Here is a 22,057-nt window from a genome sequence, read left to right as displayed (position 1 = left end):
TATAAGGACACCAGTCAAATTGGATTAGGGCCTACCCCAATGACCTTGCCTCAACTCGATCATCTCTGCATACCCTCTCTCCAAGGAAGGTCATATTCTGAGGTACTGGGGTTAGGACTTCCGTATATGAATTTTGAGGGGACAGAATTCAGCCCGTAACAGACAGTAAGGCTGGGATCTGCCCCAGAAGGGGCTAATCATGTCTCTGTCCCTCACATGGAGCCCACCTTCAAAGTGGGAGCTGAGGAGAGGGCTGGATGGCCCAAACTCCCACACGCATTTCTTGTCTGTATCCAGTGAGAGAGTCTTCCAGAAGGAAAATGAAGGTTTCTCCTCAGGAAGGTACAGGACCACTCATTTCTGTGATCCTCTTGGCCCTTCACTTAATGCATATTCACTGAGTGTCTAACATCTACCAGGTACTTTCTTAGGGGCCATGACACAACCCCAAGGAGGACAGTCCTGCCCTGAACGAGTCCAGGAGGGAAATGCAAGAGTCTAACACAAAGCAGGTGAGGTGGCATAAGAGCTGTGTGTATACTGTGCCATACTTGGTAGTGCAGGAGAAGAACTCCTAACTCTGGCTAGATTGTCAGGAAAGGAGCGCTTCACTGAGTAATGAGAGAGACACGGAAACTTATCACTTAGGAAATTAATTCCAAAGGGAAGATGTCATATTTGTGGACAAAAGATGATTTGGAGCATGACGGGGAAAAGCTAGGGATGAAGTCAGGACATAAGGGACTCACAGGGGAGAGGAGCTGTCACTTGGTAAGTGGCTACTATGAGTGAAGCACTGTGCTTGCCATTTGTATACATTATGTCAGATGGCTGCGAGGATTTATGTCCACTCTGCAGATGAGGAAGGTGAGGCTCCAAGAGGCGAATAAATCTGCCTAGTATAACATGGCTAACCAGTGGTGGACCCAGGTCTGCCAGACTCCATAAACTACCTACAATACCATATAAGAATTATTCTCACTGATAAAGATTTAGCCATGTCAAGAGTGACACTATTCTTTCAAAAATTATAACCAGCCCAGATCTGGTCTGAGCTCCCAGTTTTGCTCTCCTCTTTGGTTCAGAGCTGGTTCCCTAAAAAGAACTGAAGCCCTTTTTTTTGGTGAGGAAGATTGGCCCTAAGCTAACATCTGTACGAATCTTCCCCTATTTTGTATGTTGGCCGCCGCCACAGCACAGCTTGATGAGCAGTGTGTGGATCCGCACGGGGGATCTGAACCAGTGAACCCTGGGCCAGCAAAGCCGAGTGCACAAACGTAACCACTATGCCACCAGGCCAGCCTCTGAAGCCTTTTTAAGTGTAGAGCTTGACTTTCCATTCCCTCAGTTCCTCAGGCATCATGGCTGGAATTTTTGCTGGATAAGATGCTAAAATCATCATCATCCCTTGGCATCCTTTCCCCAAGGCCCTGCGGCCATCTATGGGAGAAGCTGCCGTGAGAAGGGACATCGGTAGAGACAACCAATATCTGTTCCTTTATAGCTCTCTTGCTTTGGTCCCTGCTCTCTCTCTGGAGCCCCTGTGCACACAGACTCCCTTTTCCATCTGGCACCCTCTGGAATATTGGAAGGTGGTTTTCTTATCTCTCATTTTACTCCTTAAATTTGTTCCTCAGGGCCTGACACTGGGCCCCTAAATCAAATATTCGCACAGAGAAGGAACTCTTCTCTCTCTTTCTCTCTCTCCTCCACCTCCCTGTCCCCACCAACAAACACAGCAATGATGCTGTCAGTGGCTTCACGATAGGCATAATTTTGGACGAATTTTACTGCTATAAATTAGTGAATTGTCTGCCAAGTGATTCATAATATGGAATCCAGGTCTCTGTGCAGAGACCCCCTTTGCGAGTGCTGGGGCCTGACCGTGTGCTCTCAGACACACGGCCACGCTCAGAGGCTGCGGTTCTGTGCAAATGCTCAGTGCCAGGTGAACACAGGCTTGGACCTCTAAACTGGAGATCAGTAGCTACTGCAGGTTGAGAGTTATTCTGGAGCCTGCTGGCAGGTGGCACTTTCTATTCATTCCATAAACAAAAAGCTCCTGTGTTCCTGCACGCCTTTCAAGGACTTTTGGACAACACGCCAAGATCTCATCCTCTGGCTCAGTGCCAGGCACTGGACCAAGGGCAGTAAATTCGTTATCTCATTACATTAGCTCATTCAATATTCACTGCAATCCTACAAGATGATAATACTAACTCCATCGTACTGATGAGGAAATTAAGGGATAGGAAGGTTGAATAATTTGTCCAAGGCAGGAGGGAAAAAAATATCAGAGCTGAGGTTCAAAGCCAGGTCCGACTCCACAGCCCACGCTGAACTTCTGTTTCATGTTCCCTCTGATCCTAGGGAGCTTCCTGCTAAGGGTGCCCTTTGACCTGGACTTCAACATCGGCCCTGGGGCGGGGCATCAGGCCAATCTCCATGAATGGAGATTGCTGCTCCATTCATGCGTGGACCACCCTCTCTGAAGGAAACATCCATAGAAGGTACTGGGGGCAGCACAGGGAGGGAAAGAGGAGGAGAGAGAAGGAATGAGAGTTTGAAGACTTATTCTGTGAAATTCAGTTTTATCTTTCAATACAATGGATGGAGCCCAGATCCCGCATCTTTATCGATCTCAAAAGCATGAATTAGGTTCTTCTAGGAATCACGCTCTAGGCGACTCTCCCAGGCCTACAGAGGCATCCTCCACCAGAGTGATCAGGTTTTCCTAATTTTTCACTTCCTGACACTTTGGCTAACCTTCAAAAGCACATAGATGCTTCAGTATTTTATCAGTTGGGATGCAGATTTACCCAGCTTTTGTTGAGACTGTCATTTCAGCTCCCAGAATGTGTACTTAGGCCCAGTTGCCAAAGAGAATTACAGTGCCACCCTCAGGATAACCTGAGGTGAGGACCCAGATGAACTCCCGGGCAGGTGTATGGGCCCCAAGCAGCCTTCTGAGAGCCTTCAGTCAACACCACCCCCGTGGGCCCTCAGATAATTCACACCATTGTCCCCACAAGTTTGCCAAGTGTGCGTGACTCAAACACACTCTGGTAAATTCAAAATTAGGGAGATGACACTGTTTGGGGATTCCTCTGTACGTCTTGTGAAAATTTAATGGAGCTATAATTCCATGCAAGGTCTAGTGTGGGTTTTTCTTAATTCAGCATTCTTAGCAAGTATCTGACTGACGACTTAAGAGATTTCTGGAACTTGCTGATAATTATTTAAATTATCAATGAATTTTCCCTCTTGATGCTCTTCAAATATTTTTATACTAGAATTATGCTTCACTCTAGGGAACTAATGTTTTGCTAAAATGCTATGTGTAAAATGAACTCATTTAAAATTTCATTATAATAGAGAGCCCAGAAATAGACCCATGTAAATATAGTCAACTGATCTTGACAAAGAAGCAAAGGCCACACAATAGAGTAAAGATGGTCTTTTCAACAAATGGTGTTGGAACACCTTGGCATCCACACGCAGAAAATGAATCTAGACACAGACCTTCCACCCTCCACAGAAAATTAACTCAAAAGGGATCATAGACCTAAATGTAAAATGCAAGACTATAAAAGTAGAAGATAACATAGGAGAAAAATCTCGATGACCTTGGGTTCAATGATGACTTTTAGATGAAACACCAAAGGCAAGATCCATGAAAGAAATAATTGATAAACTGGACTTCATTAAAATTAAAAATGTCTTGCTCTGTGAAAGACACTGTCAAGAAAATGATAAGATAAGCCACAGGCTGGGAGAAAATATTTGCAAAGGACATATCTGATAATGGAGTGTTATCCAAAATATACAAAGAACTCTTAAAACTCAACAATAAGAAAATGAAAAACTCAATTAAAAAATCGGCCCAAGGCCTTAGCAGACACCTCAGTAAAGAAGATACACAGATGGCAAATAAGCACATGAAAAGATGCCCCACATCATATGTTATCAGGGAAATACAAATTAAAATAAAAATGAGATGCCACTACACCTATTAGAATGGCCAAAATCCAGAACACTGACAACACCAAACGCTGACAAGGATGTGGAGTGACAGGAACTCTCACTCATTGCTGGTGGGAATGCAAAATGGTACAGCCACTTTGGAAGACAGTTTGGCAGTTTCTCACCAAACTAAAGATACTCTTACCATAGGATCCAGCAATCATGCTCCTTAGTATCTACCCAAAGGAGCTGAAAATTTATGTCCACCAAAAAACCTGTACAGAAGTATTTATGGCAGCTTTATTCATAATTGCCCAAACTTGGAAGCAACCAAGATGTCCTCCAGTATATGAACGGATAAATAAACTGTGGTACATCCAGACAATGGCATATTATTCAGCATTAAAAAGAAATTAGCTATCAAGCCCTAAAAAGACATGGAGGAATATTAAATGTATATTACTAGGTGAAAGAAGCCAATCTGAAAAGGCTAGATACTGTATGATTCTAACTGTATGATATTTTGGAAAAGACAAAACTATGGAGACAGTGAAAAGAGGAGTGGTTGCCAGGGGTTAGGGGGAGGGATGGATAAACAGGTGGAATACAGGGATTTTTAGGTCAGTGAAAATACTCTGTATGCTACTATAATAATGGATGATGTCATATACATCATATAAGGATGTCATTATACATTTGTCCAAACCCACAGAATGTATTCCAAGATTGAACCCTAATGTAAACTATGGACTTTGGGTGATAATGGTGTGTCAATATAGGTTCATCAACTGTAACAAATGTACCACTCTGGTGGGGGACATTGATAATCAGGGAGACTATGCAGGTATGAGGACGGGGCTACATGGGAATTCTCCATACCCTCAGCTCAATTTTGCTGTGAAACTAAAACTGCTCTAAAAAATAGTCTTTAAAAAAAATTCATTATAAGGGAAAGAGAAGGGAGAGAGCCAGGAATCAATAGTTACTAAGGATCTAGATAGAAGAATCAGAGACAGTGTTAGGAGCTTGTCATATATTATCTTATTTAATCCTCATCACCACCATGGTGGGTGCTTTTCACAGGCAAGGAAACAAAGCTCAGAGCAATTATGTGACTTTCCACCATCTTCCAGCTTCTAAGTGTGAGTGTTTGAATTCAAATACAGGTTGTCTGGCTCCAGAACACTTAGTAACTCCTTAAAGGACATCGGATGTAGGCACAAGTCACTGCTGAATATACACACACCACCTGACTTCAAGCAAACCCTGCAGGTGAGATATCCAGAGTGGAGCCCCTAAAGCCCACTGTGCCTGACCCCTGACCCGGCCCTGTATTTCTCAATAATTGGCCCAAAGTTCCCATTTTTGATTAAACGATTTTGAGTTTGTCACTTGCTTAAAAAGTAGTTGATTTCATTCTCCTCTCCATAAGTTGATGAACATGAAAAAAATCCAGATTATTACATCTCGGGTCACCGAAAGGGACAACATGAATAAAATAACATTCTCATATTCTAGAACAACCGGAATGATGTGAAAGTCCCAATACTCTATTCTACTAATGTGACACTTAACCATTCAAAATGGAAAAAGACAGAACGTCCTCTCACTGGACCAGGAGGTCGCAACTCTCCAGTAGCCGATGGCAGTGTCGTCTGAACGGCCGCCGGGGTGAGGGGTCCGGGTGCCCTGGACTCTAGACCTGGCCACTCCCCTGTGCCCTGTGCACGTCTAAGTCATTTCATGTCTCATGGCCCTAGCTTTCTCATTTCTAAGCTGCAGGTGAGAAAAGCCACTCTCCCTATGGGCAACGTTGCTAAGAGAATAAATAAGAGGAATAAGGAGCTTTACAAAGTCAAAAGGGCATATTTTTTACTCACTGAATTTGAAAAAAAAATATAGATCTCATATTCCTTCATTCTATACATACGTTTTTCTTTTCTGCCTTGAGACTGCCACTCCCTCTGCACACCGTGGGAACCATGCTGCTGTCTGGGGAGTTACCCACCTTTGTTGCACAGATAACAATTCCTATGCTGCCTGTGATGGTACCAGTTAAGGGGCTACCCTGGACTCATACTTGTCATGGGAAAGTAGAACAGACTTGATGCATTAGTAAATAAATCCACCAGTACATATGATTTCCGCCTCTGGAGCTTCATTACCTTAACAATAATAGCTAACATGAACGGTATCATCAATGTGCCGGGGGCTTTCATTGTGCACGGGGCTTTGCATAGATTTTCCCATTTAAACTTGACCCAGTGAAGTAGAAACTATTATTAGCCCCATTTTACAGTTGGGAAAACTGAGGTTTAGAGAGCTTAAATAAATTGCCCAAAGTTAGACATTTAAAAAATGGCAGGGGTGGCATTCGTGCCACGGCAGTGGTTGTTTTGACAGTCAACTATGATGACGTCTGCCTCCCTGTTCCTCCCGACAGGCTGGCTATGGGACTGCGGGTGGGGAAGGGGCACTCGGCTTGTTCTCAGGCCAGGACTCACCTTTGATGAGCCACTCGCATCCTCACCTATAACATGAGGCAAATGGACCAACAATTTCTGCAAAGCATTTATGAAAAGACATCTTGTCTGCTCTCCTAGCAGAGGAAGCAAGCCATGCAGAATTCGGGTGAAGAGCTCTTTGCCCTCCCCTCCTGTTTCCTGACCTCCAGGGCCGCCCTCTCACTGGCAGGAGCTCTGGAGGTGCTGCTTCCCCACGGGGCATGGAAGAGCACAGCCAGACCACCACCAACCTGCACGATCCCCCACGGCGCCTCGCGGCCCTGGCACCTACCAATGTAAGCTGCGCCATCCGTCACCATGTACTTGTTGCGATTTAACTTAGGGAAGCTGTGATTCTTTTGTTCTTTTGTAGCACAAGCATTCTCTCTTTCCAGATCGAAAAACTTCTGTAAAACCAAATAGATAAATAAAGCAGGTGAATAGAGAACGTTTTTGGTCTCGTTCAAGAGCACAAAAGGGTTTCTGAGCCAAATATCAATAACAGACCTCATGTTGGGTTATTAAAACCACAATCTTGTTACTTCGTATAGATGAAGCTATTTTGGTTCTCAAATCTATATAGGCAACAAGAGAGAAAATTAGCATGCTCAACTAGGTCTATCATTAACACTTTTAAGCTGAAAAATGAGCACAAAATTCATTCTCTCAACAGGCTGAGGGCCAGAAGCCTGTTTAATTCTCGTTGTCTTATTCATCGGTGTGCTCTGGCATTTGCAGTCTGCCTCAGGGTGCTTTCTGACAAGCACGCCAATGAGCTGAATGAACATTCTGACACTTCGCACACATTATAGGAAGCGGTAGGCCCATGTCAAATGACCAGCTGATTAAACTGGGGATTTGCAAAGGTGAAAAGAGATTTTGCCAAAGGAACAAACACTTCCCATCTGGACACCTAAGTCTACAAGACGTTTTAAGAGGCAATTTGAAAAATCACTTCAAACAACAAATCTCAACTTTAATGTGACCCAAAAGGCAGCATTCCCATTCTCGTCGGGCCCGGATGCATGGGGGGGGTCGCCAGCAGGAGTGGTCGGGTTTGGGCCTCAGGAATCTGCCGAAATTAGTGACAGCTTAGATGAGGCTACACTGCCACCGAGCTTCCAGGGTCCTGTGACCAAGCTCACAGGAAGACGCCATCAAAGGGGAGGGTCTCAAGTCTCCTCCACTTGGGGAAATGCTGAACATTCTCAGAACTGCATGGAATCTTTCTGGAATGTCTTACAGCTGTGGCATTGTGTGTGTTTGAAGGAAAGAAGAGGAAAATAAGATGACATCTAGAAATGGAGATGTCATTTACAGTTTTGAAACTCTAAGTGTTCACGTTTGCTTTGGAGAAATAATGAGAGTTGGTCTTCCCTCGCCCAGGCAGTGACAGCCCAGGTGCTCACTAAGGTCCCTTCCAGCTCTGAACACGCTCTCCTGACTTTTTGTAGAAATCTTGAGATCAGTGGTGCACAGGCCCAAACTACTAACCTAGAATTGTCCATTGCACATCACAGGGGAACATTCCCCCAGGGCCCTACTCTTCATGGTTACAGGCAGTGCTGCCTGCATCACTTTAATTCCTCAGTTCCCGTCTTCTGCAAAAGCCGTGTTGTTTAGAGGGTTCACATATAGCCTTGTGGACTCTTCAAACTGACTTAATAACCTGTGAATCCTCTTAAGCCAGAGTTATATATTTGTGAGGTCACATGAGCATTGAGGCTGCCGACCACTCAGGAACAGTCGGCAGCCGCCTTGCTTGGATATTCTATCACAACATGTCCACACACTTGACTATTTCCTCTTAAGGAAGATATTATTGTAGAATCAAGACAGATCTGAAAAAGAATAGACTATACATGCTAATTTAAGTCAGGGAGAGCATCACAGCTTGAGGCTTTACTGAGAACCCATTTGCTCTAGAAAGTTGAAGATGGTCTTTTTAAAAGAGGGGAAAAAGTCTTATCTGAGAGACTGAAATGACAGCAGCCAGCCCTGGTAGCCTAGTGGTTAAGGTCGAGTGCTGTCACCAACAGGGCGCAGGCTCATTTCTGGGTCAGGGAACCAGCCTTCTGTCAGTTGTCATACTGTGGGGCTATGCCACCGGTGTTTCAAATACCAGCAGGGTCACCCGTGGTGGACAGTTTCAGTGGAGCTTCCAGACTAAGACAGACTAGGAAGGACGACCTGGCCACCCACTTCCAAAAAAATGGGCCATGAAAACCCTGTGAAAAGCAGCAGAGCATTGACTGAGACAGCACCAGAAGGGGAGAGGATGGCGCAAAAAGACCAGGCAGGGTCCCGCTCCGCTGTGCGCAGGGTCTGAGAGTCTGAATTGACTCAACGGCACTAACAACAAACAATGACAGCAGAAATCTTATCATATTCAGTGACATAATATTAGACACTTAATATGTTGTAAGTGACAGCAAAGGCATTTCAAAAGTGATTTGTTAATTTATTAAAAAATAAAAGCCCAGCTCACTGGGACAACTTTGTTGAGTTGCAGTCTCTTTCCATGAGCCCCCTCATGGATACAGACCCACAAAGCCAAGGGTGGGGTGCCCACTCCTCTAAGGACAGAGATTCTCTGCCTCATTCCCAGGCCATCTGCTTTATCAGTGCCCCGAGGCTCCTGAAGATAGGCTGTGTGCAAGGTTCCATCACCTACTTTTCTTAGAAAAGCTCCTCACCCATCAGTGTTCTAGATGTTGGGGCCATAAGCTTCTTTCCCACCTAAGCTTATCTTGATGCTTAGACATGCATGGCCTGACTTAAGAGAATATCAGAGTCTCTGTTTTATAAAGTGTCCAACATTGAACTATTAATGTTTGGTTTATTTAAATAATGTGACCATCAGTATTCAGAAAGATGAAGATGAGTAAAGACTGTAGAGACTAAAGTGATGGATTCCACTTTTCTCGTAATTTCTTGTAAGTCTTAAATGAGAGCATTTAACATTTCACAACGTAGATTTCAACTGACAGTGCCTTAGTGGCAGGTGCACTGTGGGGTCAGGAAGCAGTGGGTGGGTGGAGACCACTGAGTTGGCCTGAGGGGGAGTTGAGAGAGGAGATGGGGCAAATGCACCATGTGCCTCAGGCCCCAGACACTCTCCTCTTTGTTTCTGCTTCTATTAGTCATGCCGTTTTACTTTCTGTGTTCTGATGTTTTGACATCCAGGGGCCTTGCTGACCCTGGAGGGACTGCCCTGCTGAGGCTTAGCCAATTCCTGGAGATGGCAACAATTTGCCTGTGAGCGCACCTCTCACGTGCAAACTGACCAGTCCTGAGCCCTTACCCTGAACCACCTCCTTTAAAGGTCTCACATTCTGGGCCACTATCCACCTGTCTAATCACCCAGGGCCAGGGACCAGGCAGTAGGGACAGCTCCTATGCCCAGAGTCTGCTGAAATTATTCGATCTAGCCAATCCTAAATCGGCTGACCCTGCCTCGCCTATTCCTTCTCATAGAAACCACAACAAAGGCTCTTGCTCACGGTTTCCTCTCGCTCCCTCTGCCTCCTGGATGACCCTGGTGCTTCCCCATATGGCCCTTCATGTCATGCCCCCTTGTCTTGAGATCTGTGAATGTAACAAAGTACCTTTTCACTGGTCATCGTCTCCTGATCACTTGGCCTTGTCACACGTAAATAATAATAGGACCCACATTTTAAAACACTGCTCTACCTGGTAAGTCTGACAATGGCGCTCCTCTGACTGCATGGATACTGAGCTCCTGAGTACATGACTTCAGCTGGTAGATTCCTCACCCCTTGGCAGCCCTTCTCCAGCACACCCCATGAGGAAATGGCTAAAATGACTCCACGTCCACCACATCTTGGACTCAGGCATCGTTCTGGCCTCTGCTCCCTCCACTCACTGGTTCACAGAACCATTTTCACTCTGCCTTCGTGAGCTCCCTTCCTTGACTTCATTCCTTCATTCCTCCACTCATTCGAGTTTTGAATGCTGTGTGCCAGCATTATGCCAAGCACTGGGAATACGATGGTGAACCAGACACCTGTTCCCTGTCTCACTTGATTTTCCCTGAGCCCCATATGCCACTTCAGTTATCTGGAAAATGCCATCCCTGAGCTGAAACAGCTCCAGCATTCTCTTGTCCACAGAAAGGTAGTGAACACAATCTGACTCTATTCTCCTGGGTCTCTGCCTGGCTTCCTGGGGCTGTACTAGTGTCTCTTCTGAGCCCTGCTATCTGATTCCAAACCAAGGCTGGCACCCCATTCCACTCCTGGTTATTTCATTCAGTTGTAAATCTGGCCTGGAAAACAGATGTGTAGCAGTAATCACAGACCTGTTTTTATTTCCAATACAGGCATACCTCATTTTATGGCTCTTTGCTTTATTGCATGTTGCGGATGTTGCATTTTTTACAAGACCGTCCATCAGCAAAACCATGATGACTCGCTGAAGGCTCAGATGACGGTTAGCATTTTTAAGCAATAAAGTATTTTTTAGTTAAGGTATATACATTATTTTTTTAAATATAATGTTATGGCACACTTGATGGACTACAGTATAGTGTAAATATAACTTTTCTATGTAGTGGGAAACCAAAAAATTCATGTGACTCGCTTCATTGTGGCATCCTGGAACCGAACCCACAACATCTCTGAGGTATGCCTGTACTTATACTGATTTGTGAACCCACAGACATGTGCCTGGCTGCCTCAGTTTACAAAAATCAGTTGTTATAGAGAAAAAAAAAATCTATTTTCCATCAATATTACTAGAATGTTAGGGAGATTAAGATGAAAATATATATGAGAAGCATTATAGGTTTGAAATTTACAGTAAATTCTGGAACTTTATGTCTTTAAATTGTTAATGATTTCAACTTTTAAAAATATTTTAATGGCATGAATGAGTTAAAAACATTTTATCTGACATTTTTGTTAATCCTCAGAGAGATAATTCAGAGGTGCAGCTTCTCAAGTCTTTGAGGAAATGTAGCATACGATGTTTTTGAATACAGACAGGAAAGACAAAAAAGAACTCGGTAACTCCACTTTTTCTTTCCCAGGCAGAGGCCATACAGTTTAAAAGCTCAGGCTCAGAGTCAGAAAGACTTGTATCTGAGTCTTTCTCTGCTATTCACTAGTGTCCTTGAGAGAGGTTATTTAGTCTCTCTTTGAGCTTCATTGTCCAAGTCTGTAAAAAGGGAGAAGGGCTTGCTTCATAGGGTAGTTGTGAACATTAAGTAATACACACAAAGCATTAATGTGGTACCTGGCTAATTGTATACACTCATGAATATAACAGATTCTTTCACTCGTTTAAACAATATAAAGCACTAACTATGTCCGGACAATGTGAAGTGGGGTGTTGCCATAAGAGCAACAACAAAATCTCAACAAATGATGCAGCAGTGGGCAGCAGGCAGCAAGTAAACTGATATTTCAGGATGGAAAGATGGAGACCCACGTTAGCAGTGGCAAAATATTTGGTAAAACCATAACCTGCACTCATTTGGAAGGAAGACCAAGCATCCACGAACCTTTGGCTATAGGGCAAGGAATTGGAAAATGAACTGTCTGTAGTGTGTGTCGGTTGTTATCAGTGTTTTTAGAAAATTATTAGAGGAGACAAATAAGCTCAGGGAAGGATTTGCTGTTTGCAAGCAGATATGAAAGAGAAGAGATAGACCAGAAACTTGGTATTTCAAAGGGCTGGAAAAGCTGATGTGCCCAGAGCTCAACAGCAGAAAATGAGTCTGAGAAATGCTGTGAGTGACCGGGCCAGTTAATCCGGCCCTGCTGCAGAGACCAGATGGTCGGTGGGACTATGACTGGTGTAATCTTCCCACCCACGTCTGACGGCCTGATGGAGTTGGCATTAAAAAGAGAGAAGAGAGAGAGGGAGCAGGAGAGAAGCAGAAGTACACGCTCAGAAGCATAATTAATCAAGTCAGGGAACTAGGTGCAACAGAAACCTTGGCTGCAGCTACTAGAACGCGGGAGTGACTACGAGCAAACAGATCAGAAGCCTACTAAGTTTCTGAGAAAACTGCATTGCCAAAGAAACCATGAGCCAGGGCCAAAAACTCCTGTGGCTGTTCACGCCTAAAAACACCTTGGTCCTTGATTAGAAGGAGCAGGAGCGCGAGGACTTTATGACACTTCCCAGGCGTTCACACTTGCTGTGGGCCAGTGACGGCCGTGGGTCTCCCCATCTTCCCTTTCCTGAAAGGGAGTTTTCCCTGTCCTTATCCTTCTCTGCTGTGTGGGAGGGAGGTAACTTGAACCTGGGTTTCAGTTTTTGGGGGTGGTTGTTCTGTTTTTAGTTTCTACGTCATTGAACAATGAGGTGCCACCTCCACACTTGCTGTTGAGAACTGCATGTCACTGGGAGGCCCTCAACTGTGAGCCATGCATTGATGTGGGAAGAGAGGAAAATGGACTGAGCGCCCACAGTTTCAGACTGTGATGATTCACAGACCTGTCCCTTTGTCCTCTTGGGAGCACAGCTGCCTTTCTGACCACACCCACAAGCCGCCCCGGCCACTAGGTATGGCTGAGTGAGTGATTTCTGGGCCGCGGAATAAAGGCTACAGGGATGTTCACCACCTCTTGGCTTAACCCATCAATGCCTCCAGTGCCGTCCTCCAACCTCTCTCTCTTCTTCTGATTGGCCTTGGGATGGAGAGGCTCAGGGCAATCTTGGAAGCCACGTGTCAAAGTTAATGGCAGAGTCCCTGTCATCCTGGGTCCCTAAACGCTGCCTGGAGCACAGCCCCATCACCTAAAAGAGGGCCTGGCACAAAGTAGGGTCTCAGCGTACATTTGCTGAATGACTACCGTGGAGGATGGGCGAAGCTGAGGCCTGGAAGAATAGTGGGCATTAGTCAGGTAAGATGTGGAAGAAGAATGTCATAGGCAGCGGGAACAGTATGTTCAAAGGCCCTGAGGGAGCAGAGGGTGGAATATGTGAGGACCAGAGGAGAGTCAAAGATGAGCTAGAGAGTCAGCACATTTAGAACAGTACCAATTCCCAATCTTGCCTCTCTCATGGTATGCAGAGATGGATTAGCAAGGGGCCCAGGGACCTGGAGCAAGCCAGGAACCCAGCCTAGGGGGACTTTGGGCCTGGGGGGCGCTGTGCTGGTACATATTCCACTGCTCTGTTGCTCACACTCTTACAAATAAGAATAGTAAGTGAAGGACGCAGTTCAAGCAAAAGGGAGAGGATGCCACAGAAAGCGTGTGTAAAGAGGGCTACACTGGGAGGGCACTGGAAGCTTGGGTTCTAGTCCCCTTTTCTTATGTGATTATTTCGAATAATTTCTTACCGACTTTTTGAAGTGATTTTCTTTTTTTTAAAGATTGGCCCAGAGCTAACATCGGTTGCCAATCTTCTCTTTTTTTCTTCTGCTTCTCCCCAAATCCTCCCAGTACATAGTTGTGTATTTTTAGTTGTGGGTCCCTCTAGCTGTGCCATGTGGGACGCCACCTCAGCATAGCCTGACGAGCAGTGCCATGTCCATGCTCAGGATCCAAACCAGCAAAACCCTGAGCCACCAAAGCAGAGTGTGCAAACTTAACCACTCGGCCACAGGGCCGGCCCCTGAAGTGATTTTCACTATCAAAGATTATGATCCTGGTTCTTATTGGAAGTTATGCGTACATGTGTGCTTATAGCTTTCATGGACATGCAAAGGGAATCAACTCTTTTTAGTGAATAACACATTCAACATAATACTTACAACTTTCAAACTGCAGTTGGCTATTTCAGTGCAAATAGCTTTAAGAGATGAAATAAAGTTAAATGTAAGGGGATCAGTTTCCTTCCAGAAGCTGATAAGGAGTCGAACTTTAACGCTTCGCAAAACTAATGCTTCTCTTATTTTCCCATCCAGGTCTGGCCAGTAAGTCCTATTGAAATAATATCCACATAGATAAAAATAAAGAAAATGAGTTAGTTATGGAAGAGAAATTTACTAGATTACAGAGAACAGTGATATTAATCTGATTATTTCTTTGTTCTGTAATTTATAAATAACCTTGAAGGACACTGAAAAAAAAGCAAGGCTCCTGTGTTAGGGCACGGGGAGACGGTGCTTCCCTGAGACCTGCCCCTGCCACAAATGACGTCTCCCACCACCAGGGCCTCAGGCTGTGTGGGCCCAGGGAGTGTGCAGACTGACAGCCACCCTGTGCCACCCTCACTACACCTCCAACCCTACCTGGGCCTCAGTTCATATGTGGGCTAAGAACCGACTTTCCAACGGAATTCTAGTTAGGAGCCCTGAGCATCCACTCTGTCCCCGAATGCTGCTCAAACCTCTCTTCTTTGGTAACTTTCTCCAAAATGAGCTTTCCTCCGCTTATCCGAGCTTTCCCACACTCGTATTTCCAGGCTGTCTTCCTCTCTCCTGACCAAGCCCCCCACTTCTCCGGGCCCTTGGGATCCTCCAACAGGCCAACAGTTTCTCCTATAGCCCCAGCCTCTTCCCCGAATCCATAACCTTTTGCCGTAATGAAATCCTGACTCTTGCCCAAGGTCACAGCTTCTCCTAAAGCCCTGCCTGTGATTTCTACCATGCCCCGCCCACTTGGTTTAGGATGTGGGGTCAGTCTCCTCTCTCTCCCCATGATATACAACGCCACTTCCAGAACTACCACTTAATTCTCATGTTAAAAACAAAACACAATTAACTTTCCCATCTTAAAGACGAGCCTCAAGTCGCTGTATCTCCCCTCAGCCTGTGATTTGTAGACCTTCTGTTTACTCATTGAAATCTTTCTCTAATTCTGGGCCAATTCACTGTTTAGACTAATGACACAGTATTCAAAACCTTAGCCTGTCAGTTTTGTAATCGTTGTGCCCGCAAAGGTCTCCTCTTTATATTTGACCCTGGCCTCCTGTCCTTCAGGTCCTCCACTCTTTAAACCTGCCCTCTCACACATGTGGGTCCCAGATCCATGATTTCTCCACTTTTGCTTGGTCCATCAGCAAATCCTGGCCTCCCTTCCCTCACCAGCTAATCTTAGTTCTGTTCACTTGAAGGACTCTTGCCCCTTCCCTTCCCCTAGCTCTTGGCAAAATCTAGATCCTGGATCAGTGCTCTAATTCCCTTGGCCTCTTTTGATGGCCGCAAAGCTGAGGACTGTTGGAACAAGTCACCTCTGCCTTGTGCAGACTGGAGCAAACACAAATGCATTCTGGGCACCCAACACCATCCACCAATCCCTCTCCTTGGGTTGGGTCATTTCTACTGCCTGTACCTTTCTGTAATTATTCTAAACTTGGCCTCACTCTAGAGAAACTCGTTTCTTCCTTCAATCACAAAATGGAAGTTCTGGGCCACGGGCTTCCTCAGCTCTCCACCTGTCACGGCCACACGCACCCTTCCTCCTTCCCTCCTGGCACAGGAGTAAGGCATCCTCCTCCTGCCTGGCCCGAACCTGCCCCTTCTCCCAGTCTGGTCCCTGCCCCTCGGCAAGTGCATCTGATTAGCCATTCTTTCCCGAAAATATCTTTAACTTCTCCCCCTCTAGCCTCCTCTTCGTTTGAGGAAAAAAATGTCAATCTCTCGCATTCAGAGAAGCCTCTCTTGACCTGTGTTGCTCTGTGGCTGGTGCACAATCTTCTTCCTCTCTTGAACAAACTCCTTGATGGCAGAATCTAGAATCCCTTACTTTACTCCCTTATTCCCCATTCGCTCCTCAGCCCACTGCCCCCTGGCCTCCAGCCCACCGTTCTTCTGCAAATCTTCTCAAAGTCAGCAGTGGTATCCCAGCTGCCAAATCTAAGGGACATCATTCAATTCTTCTTCTACTGTTAGACTAGGCTGCCTGTGGCTCTGTTGGTGGTTCCTTTGTTCTCAAGAATCAATGTCATTGGCTTCTATGACTCTGTGGTTTGCTGGTCTGCCCCTTATCTTTAGGACTGCTTCTTTATCTGTTCTAGGGTCTCTTTTCTAAATAGCAATATTCTCTTAGGATCCCATCCCCATCCTCTGTTCTTCTCATTATATGTGCCATCTCCTTGGTGGCTTTATCTACACATTTCGTTTTAATTGTCCTCTATTGTCTGAAGAGCTCCAAGTTCAGGTCACCAGACTAACCCTCTTCAGACTGCATTCTGGGTATCTTTATACGATCTTTGCAGATCCAAAGAACCTCAAATTCACACATTTGCCTATTTCCCTATCCTTTTTATAGCCTTTCCCACCTTGTATAGCCTTCATCATCTAATCACCCAAAGCGAACATCTGGGAATCATTCTTGCATCTACTCTCCCTTTCTTTTTTTTATGCTGAGGAAGACTTGCCCTGAGCTAATATCTGTGCCAATCTTCCTCCACTTTATATGTGGGTCACCACCACAGCATGGCTGTTGAGTGCTGTAGGTCTGTGCCCAGGATCCAGGCCTGTGAACCCAGGCTGCCAAAGCGGAGTGCGCCGAACATCACTGCTACACCTCAGGGCTGGCCCCGTGTCTACTCTCCTTTTTACCAATCACCATGTCCATCGGAAACATTCCTGGACTGTATTCCCTTTAGTCTATCCTTCCTAAGACTGCCAGTCAGGGTCCTCATGATTCTTGACCTGGGCCACTACAACAGCTCCACATGGTTTCTCTGCCCCCAGTCTTGTGGCTGTCAAGTGCATCCTGCACAGCTATCAAAGCGATCCATCTGAAAGTGGATCTCATCCTTTGATTAAAACATAGTGGAGGGTCCCCAAAGTCTCAAGACTCCCAGGAGTCAGGTCCACCTGTTCCTCATCCTTTTCCTCTCGCCAATCTCTCACCACCTTACCCTGGGCTCTATGTTCCAGCACTGAACTTGTGACAGATCCTGGCATGCACCAGGCTATTTTTTTCCATCTGAAACTTTGCTCATGCTGTCTCTTCTACCTTTCTCACCCTTTTTATGACTAACTCTGGCATATTTCTAACCCTGAAACTTCCCCAGATGCCCCTTCACTGACCATCTATAACATTCTGTACATATATATATCTTTTGTTCCATTCACCCCATTGTGTTAGGATAATCTATCCTGTGTCCATTTGCCCCTGTTGGACAGAGCTCCTGGGACCATACATTGTTTATACTTGAATCATTCTTGTATAGTGCCCAGTAAATATCTGTTGAATGAATACATAAACGAAAAATAATAATACCCCAAAGACTAATCAGCCTACATTTTTTTATTGAATAAATTTGATGTATAACACCGTGTAAGTTTAAGGTGTAGAGCATGTTACTTATATATTTATATTTTGTAATATGATTGCTGATGTAGCAATATTTATCACATTACATAATTGTAGTACAATATTATTGTCTATATCCATTATACTGTGCATTAATTAGATCTCCATGGCTTATTTACCCTTGTTACAAGTTTGTACCCTTAAACACTATCACTCTTATCCACTCCCCCCATCCCATGTTAACCACCATTTACCCTCTGTTTTTTACAGGTTTAACTTTTTTAGATTCCATGTATAAGTGATATCATACAGTAGTTGTCTTTCTCTGTCTGACTTATCTAGCTTGGCATAATGTGCTCAAGGTTCATCCATGTTGTAGCAAATGGGAGAATATCTTCCTTTCTAATGGCTGAATGATATTCTATTGTGTATATGTACCACATCTTTTTAATCCATTCATCCACTGCATTTGGGTTGTTTCCATATTTTGGCTATCGTGAACAATGCTGCGTTAAACATGGGACTGCATATATCTCTTCAAAATCCTGTTTTCATTTCCTTTGGGTATATATCCAGATGTGGAATTGCCGGATTTTATGGTGGATCTCTTTTTAATTTTTTGAGGAATCTCCATATTGTTTTCCAACGCAGTTGAACCAATTTACATTCCCACCAACAATGTATAAGGATTTCCTTTTCATCACCTCCTCGCCCGCCAGCACCTGTTGTCTCATCTTCCTGATGATAGCCATTCTAACAGGTATAAGGTGATAACCCATTCTAGTTTTGATTTATATTTCCTTGATGATTAGTGATGTTGAGCACCTTTTCATGTGTCTGTTGGCCATTTTGATATCCTCTTTGGACAAATGTCTATTTAGTTCTCCCATCCATTTTTAAGTCAGACTGTTTTTTTGCTGTTGTTATTGAGTTGACAGCTCTTTACATATTTTGGATATTAACCTCTTATCCTATATATGCTTTGCAAAATTTTTCTCACATTCTTGTCCTTTCATTTTGTTAATTGTTTCTTTTGCTGTGCAGCAGCTTTTCAGTTTAAAATAGTCCTATTTATTGATTTTTTTTCTTTTGTTGTTTATGCTTTTGGTGTCATGCCCCCAAAATTATTGCCAAGACCAATATCTATAAGCTTCTTCCCTATGTTTTCTTCCAAGAGTTTTATGGTATTAGGTCTTACATTTAAGTCTTTGATCCACTCTGAGTTAATTTTTGTGAGTGGTGTGACAGAGGGGTCCAATTTGATTGTTCTCCATGTGTTTCTCCAGTTTTCCCAGCACCATTTGTTGAAGAGACTATCCTTTCCCCATTGGGTATTCTTGGCTCCCTTGGTGAATATTAGTTGACCACATAAGCTGGGGGGTTTAATTCTGGGCTCTCTGTACTGTTCCACTGGTTGATGTGTCTATTTTTGTGCCAGTACCATACTGCTTCTATTACTACGTCTTTGTAGTATAGTTTGAAATGTGGAAGAGTGATACCTCCAACTTTATTCTTTTTTCTCAGGATTGCTTTGGCTCTTCAGGGTCTTTTGTGGTTCCACACAAATTTTAGGATTGTTTTTTCTCTTTCTGTGAAGAATGACTTTGATATTTTGATGGGGATTACATTGAATCTTCAGATGGCTTTGGGTAGTAGAGCCATTTTAACAACATTAACTTTTCTGACCCATGAACATAGATGTCTTTCCACTTGTTTGTGTCTTCTTCAATTTCTTTCAGTAAAGTTTTGCAGTTTTCATTGTACAGATCTTTCACTTGCTTGGTTAAATTTATGCCTAAGCATTTTATTGTTTTTGATACTATTATGAACAGGATGGTTTTCTTTATTTCTTTTTCACATGCTTCATCATTAGTGTAAAGGAATGCAATTGATTTCTGTATGTTGATTTTGTATCCTGCCGCTTTACTGACATTGTTGATTAATTCCAACAGTTTTTTGACTGATTCTTTGGAATTTTCTATATTTAGGATCATATCATCATCAAATAGCAACAATTTTACTTTTTCCTTTACAATTTGGATGCCTTTTATTTCTTTGTCTTGCCTAATTGCTGTATTTAGGACTTCCAGTACTATATTGAATAGGAGTGGTGAGAGTGGGCGTCCTTGCCTTGTTCCTGATCTTAGGGGAAATGCTTCCAATTTCTCCCCATTGAGCATAATGTTAGCTGTGGATTTGTCACACATACTTTTATTATATCAAGTTATGTTCCTTCTACACCCAGTCTGTTAAGGGTTTTTACCATGAAATGGTGTTGTATTTTGTCAAATGCTTTTTCTGCATCTATTGAGATGATCACGTGATTTTTATCTTTCATTTTATTGATGTGATATATTACATTTATGATTTGCATGTTGAACCATCCTTGCATCCCAGAGATAAATCCCACTTGGTCATGGTGTATAATCCCTTTAATATGTTCTTGAATTTGGTTCACTAATATTTTATTGAGAACTTTTGCACTTATATTCATCAGGATATTGGTCTATAGTTTTCTTTTCTTGTGGTCTCCATATCTAGTTTTGGTATCAAGTTTTGATATTTTGGTATCGAGTTTTGGCCTCATAGAATGAGTTTGAAAGTGTTCCCTCTTCCTTGATATTTTGGAAGAGTCTGAGGAGGATTGGTGTTAATTCTTCTATAAACATCTGGTAGAGTTGTCCAGTGAAGCTGTCTGGTCCTAGAGTTTTCTGTGTTGGGAGTTTTTTGATTAATGATTCAATCTCTTTACTCATTTTTGGTCTGGTCAGATTCTCTATTCCTGACTCAGTCTTAGTAGGTGATGTGTTTCTAGAAATGTATCCATTTCTTCTAGGTCATGTAATTTGTTAGCATATAAATGTTCATAGTAGTCTCTTATGATTCTGTGTATTTCTGTAGCATTAGTTGTAATGTCTCCTCTTTCATTTTTAACTTTATTTATTTGAGTCTTCTCTCTTTTCTTCCTAGTTAGTCTGGCTAAATGTTTGTCAATTTTGTTTATCTTTTTGAACTAGTGCTTAGTTTCATTGATCCTTTCTATTGTTTTTCTGGTCTCTATTTCATTTATTTCCACTCTGATCTCTATTATTTCCTTCCTTCTGCTAACTTTGGGCAGTTCCCTGTAGTGTAAAGTTATGTTGTTTATTTGAGATCCTTCTAATTTCTTAATATATGCATTTATTGTTAAACTTTCCTTTCAGAACTGCTTTTGCTACATCCCATAGTATTTGATATGGTGTATTTTCATTTTCACTTGTTTTGGGCTAACTTGTTCTTTCTCTTTTGATTTCTTCTACAATCCAATGGTTGTTTAGAAGTGTGTTGTTTAGTTTCCACATATTTGTAAATCTTCTCACTTTCCTCTTGCTATTGATTTCTAGTTTCATACCATTGTGGTCAGAGAAGTAGTTGATATGATTTCAATATACTTAAATTTGCTAATACTTATTTTGTGGCCTATCATATGATCTATTATGGAGAATGTTCCATATGCACTTGAGAAGAACACGTATTCTGCTGCTGTTAGATGGAACCTTCTGTACATGTCTGTTAAGTCCATTTGTTTTGAAGTGTGGTTCAATTCCAATGTTTCTTTGTTGATTTTCTATCTGGACAATCTATCCATTGCTGATAGTGGGGTACTGAAGTCTCCTACAGTTATTGTATTGTTGTCTATTTTTCCCTTAAGATCTCTTATTAATTGCTTAATATGTTTCGGTGCTTGGGTGTTGGGAGCATATATATTTACAATTGTTAATACTTCTTGATGTATTAACCCTTTATCATTATATAATAACCTTCGTTGTCTCTTGTTACCCTTTTTTGGCTTGAAGTCTATTTTGTCTGATATAAATATGGTTATGCTCACCTTCTTTTCATTTCCATTTGCTTGGAATATTATCTTCCATCTTTTTACTTTGAGCCTACATGTGTGTTTAGAGCTGAAATGAGTCTCCTGCAGGCAGCATATAGTTGGGTCTTGTTTTTTTTAATCCAGCCAGTGACTCTATGCCTTTTGATTGGTGAGTTCAATCTATTTACATTTAGGGTGATTACTGATATATAAGAATTTACTACTGCCATTTTATCTTTTGCCTTCCAGTTATTTTATATTTCCATTGCTTTTTTTCCCCTTCCATTTCGGACTACAATTGTAAGTTGGTTTTCTATGATGATTTGCTCAGTCTTTCCTTTTTTTATATTTCATGTCTGTGCTCTAGATTTTTGCTTTGTGGTTACCATGAGGTTTACATATAATCTCTCATAGATAAAATAGTCCTTTTTCTGCTGATAGCAATTTATCTTCATTTGCCTATAAAGGTTCTATCCTTTTATTCTTCCTGTTTTCTATTTTTTGCTGTCACAAATTCTCTCTTTTTATGCTGTGATTTCATTACCAAG

General features: G+C 43.0%; 1 protein-coding gene across 8 annotated transcripts in view; it reads right to left on the bottom strand.

Annotated features, from left to right (window-relative positions):
• PLD5 (phospholipase D family member 5) overlaps nucleotides 1–22,057 on the bottom strand; it is a 352,559-nt gene that overhangs the window by 5,749 nt on the left and 324,753 nt on the right. For all 8 annotated transcript variants that reach the window (XM_070602574.1, XM_070602575.1, XM_070602582.1 and 5 more), the window contains 2 exons: nucleotides 14,197–14,365; nucleotides 6,760–6,874 (listed from right to left, as the gene is read on the bottom strand). In XM_070602574.1, coding sequence (XP_070458675.1) covers nucleotides 6,760–6,874; nucleotides 14,197–14,365 — 284 coding nt within the window. The remainder of the gene's footprint in view (nucleotides 1–6,759; nucleotides 6,875–14,196; nucleotides 14,366–22,057) is intronic.

Source organism: Equus przewalskii, chromosome 31, assembly GCF_037783145.1.
Source record: "Equus przewalskii isolate Varuska chromosome 31, EquPr2, whole genome shotgun sequence".
NCBI lineage: Eukaryota > Metazoa > Chordata > Mammalia > Perissodactyla > Equidae > Equus > Equus przewalskii.
This window is presented reverse-complemented; position numbering and strand designations above follow the sequence as displayed.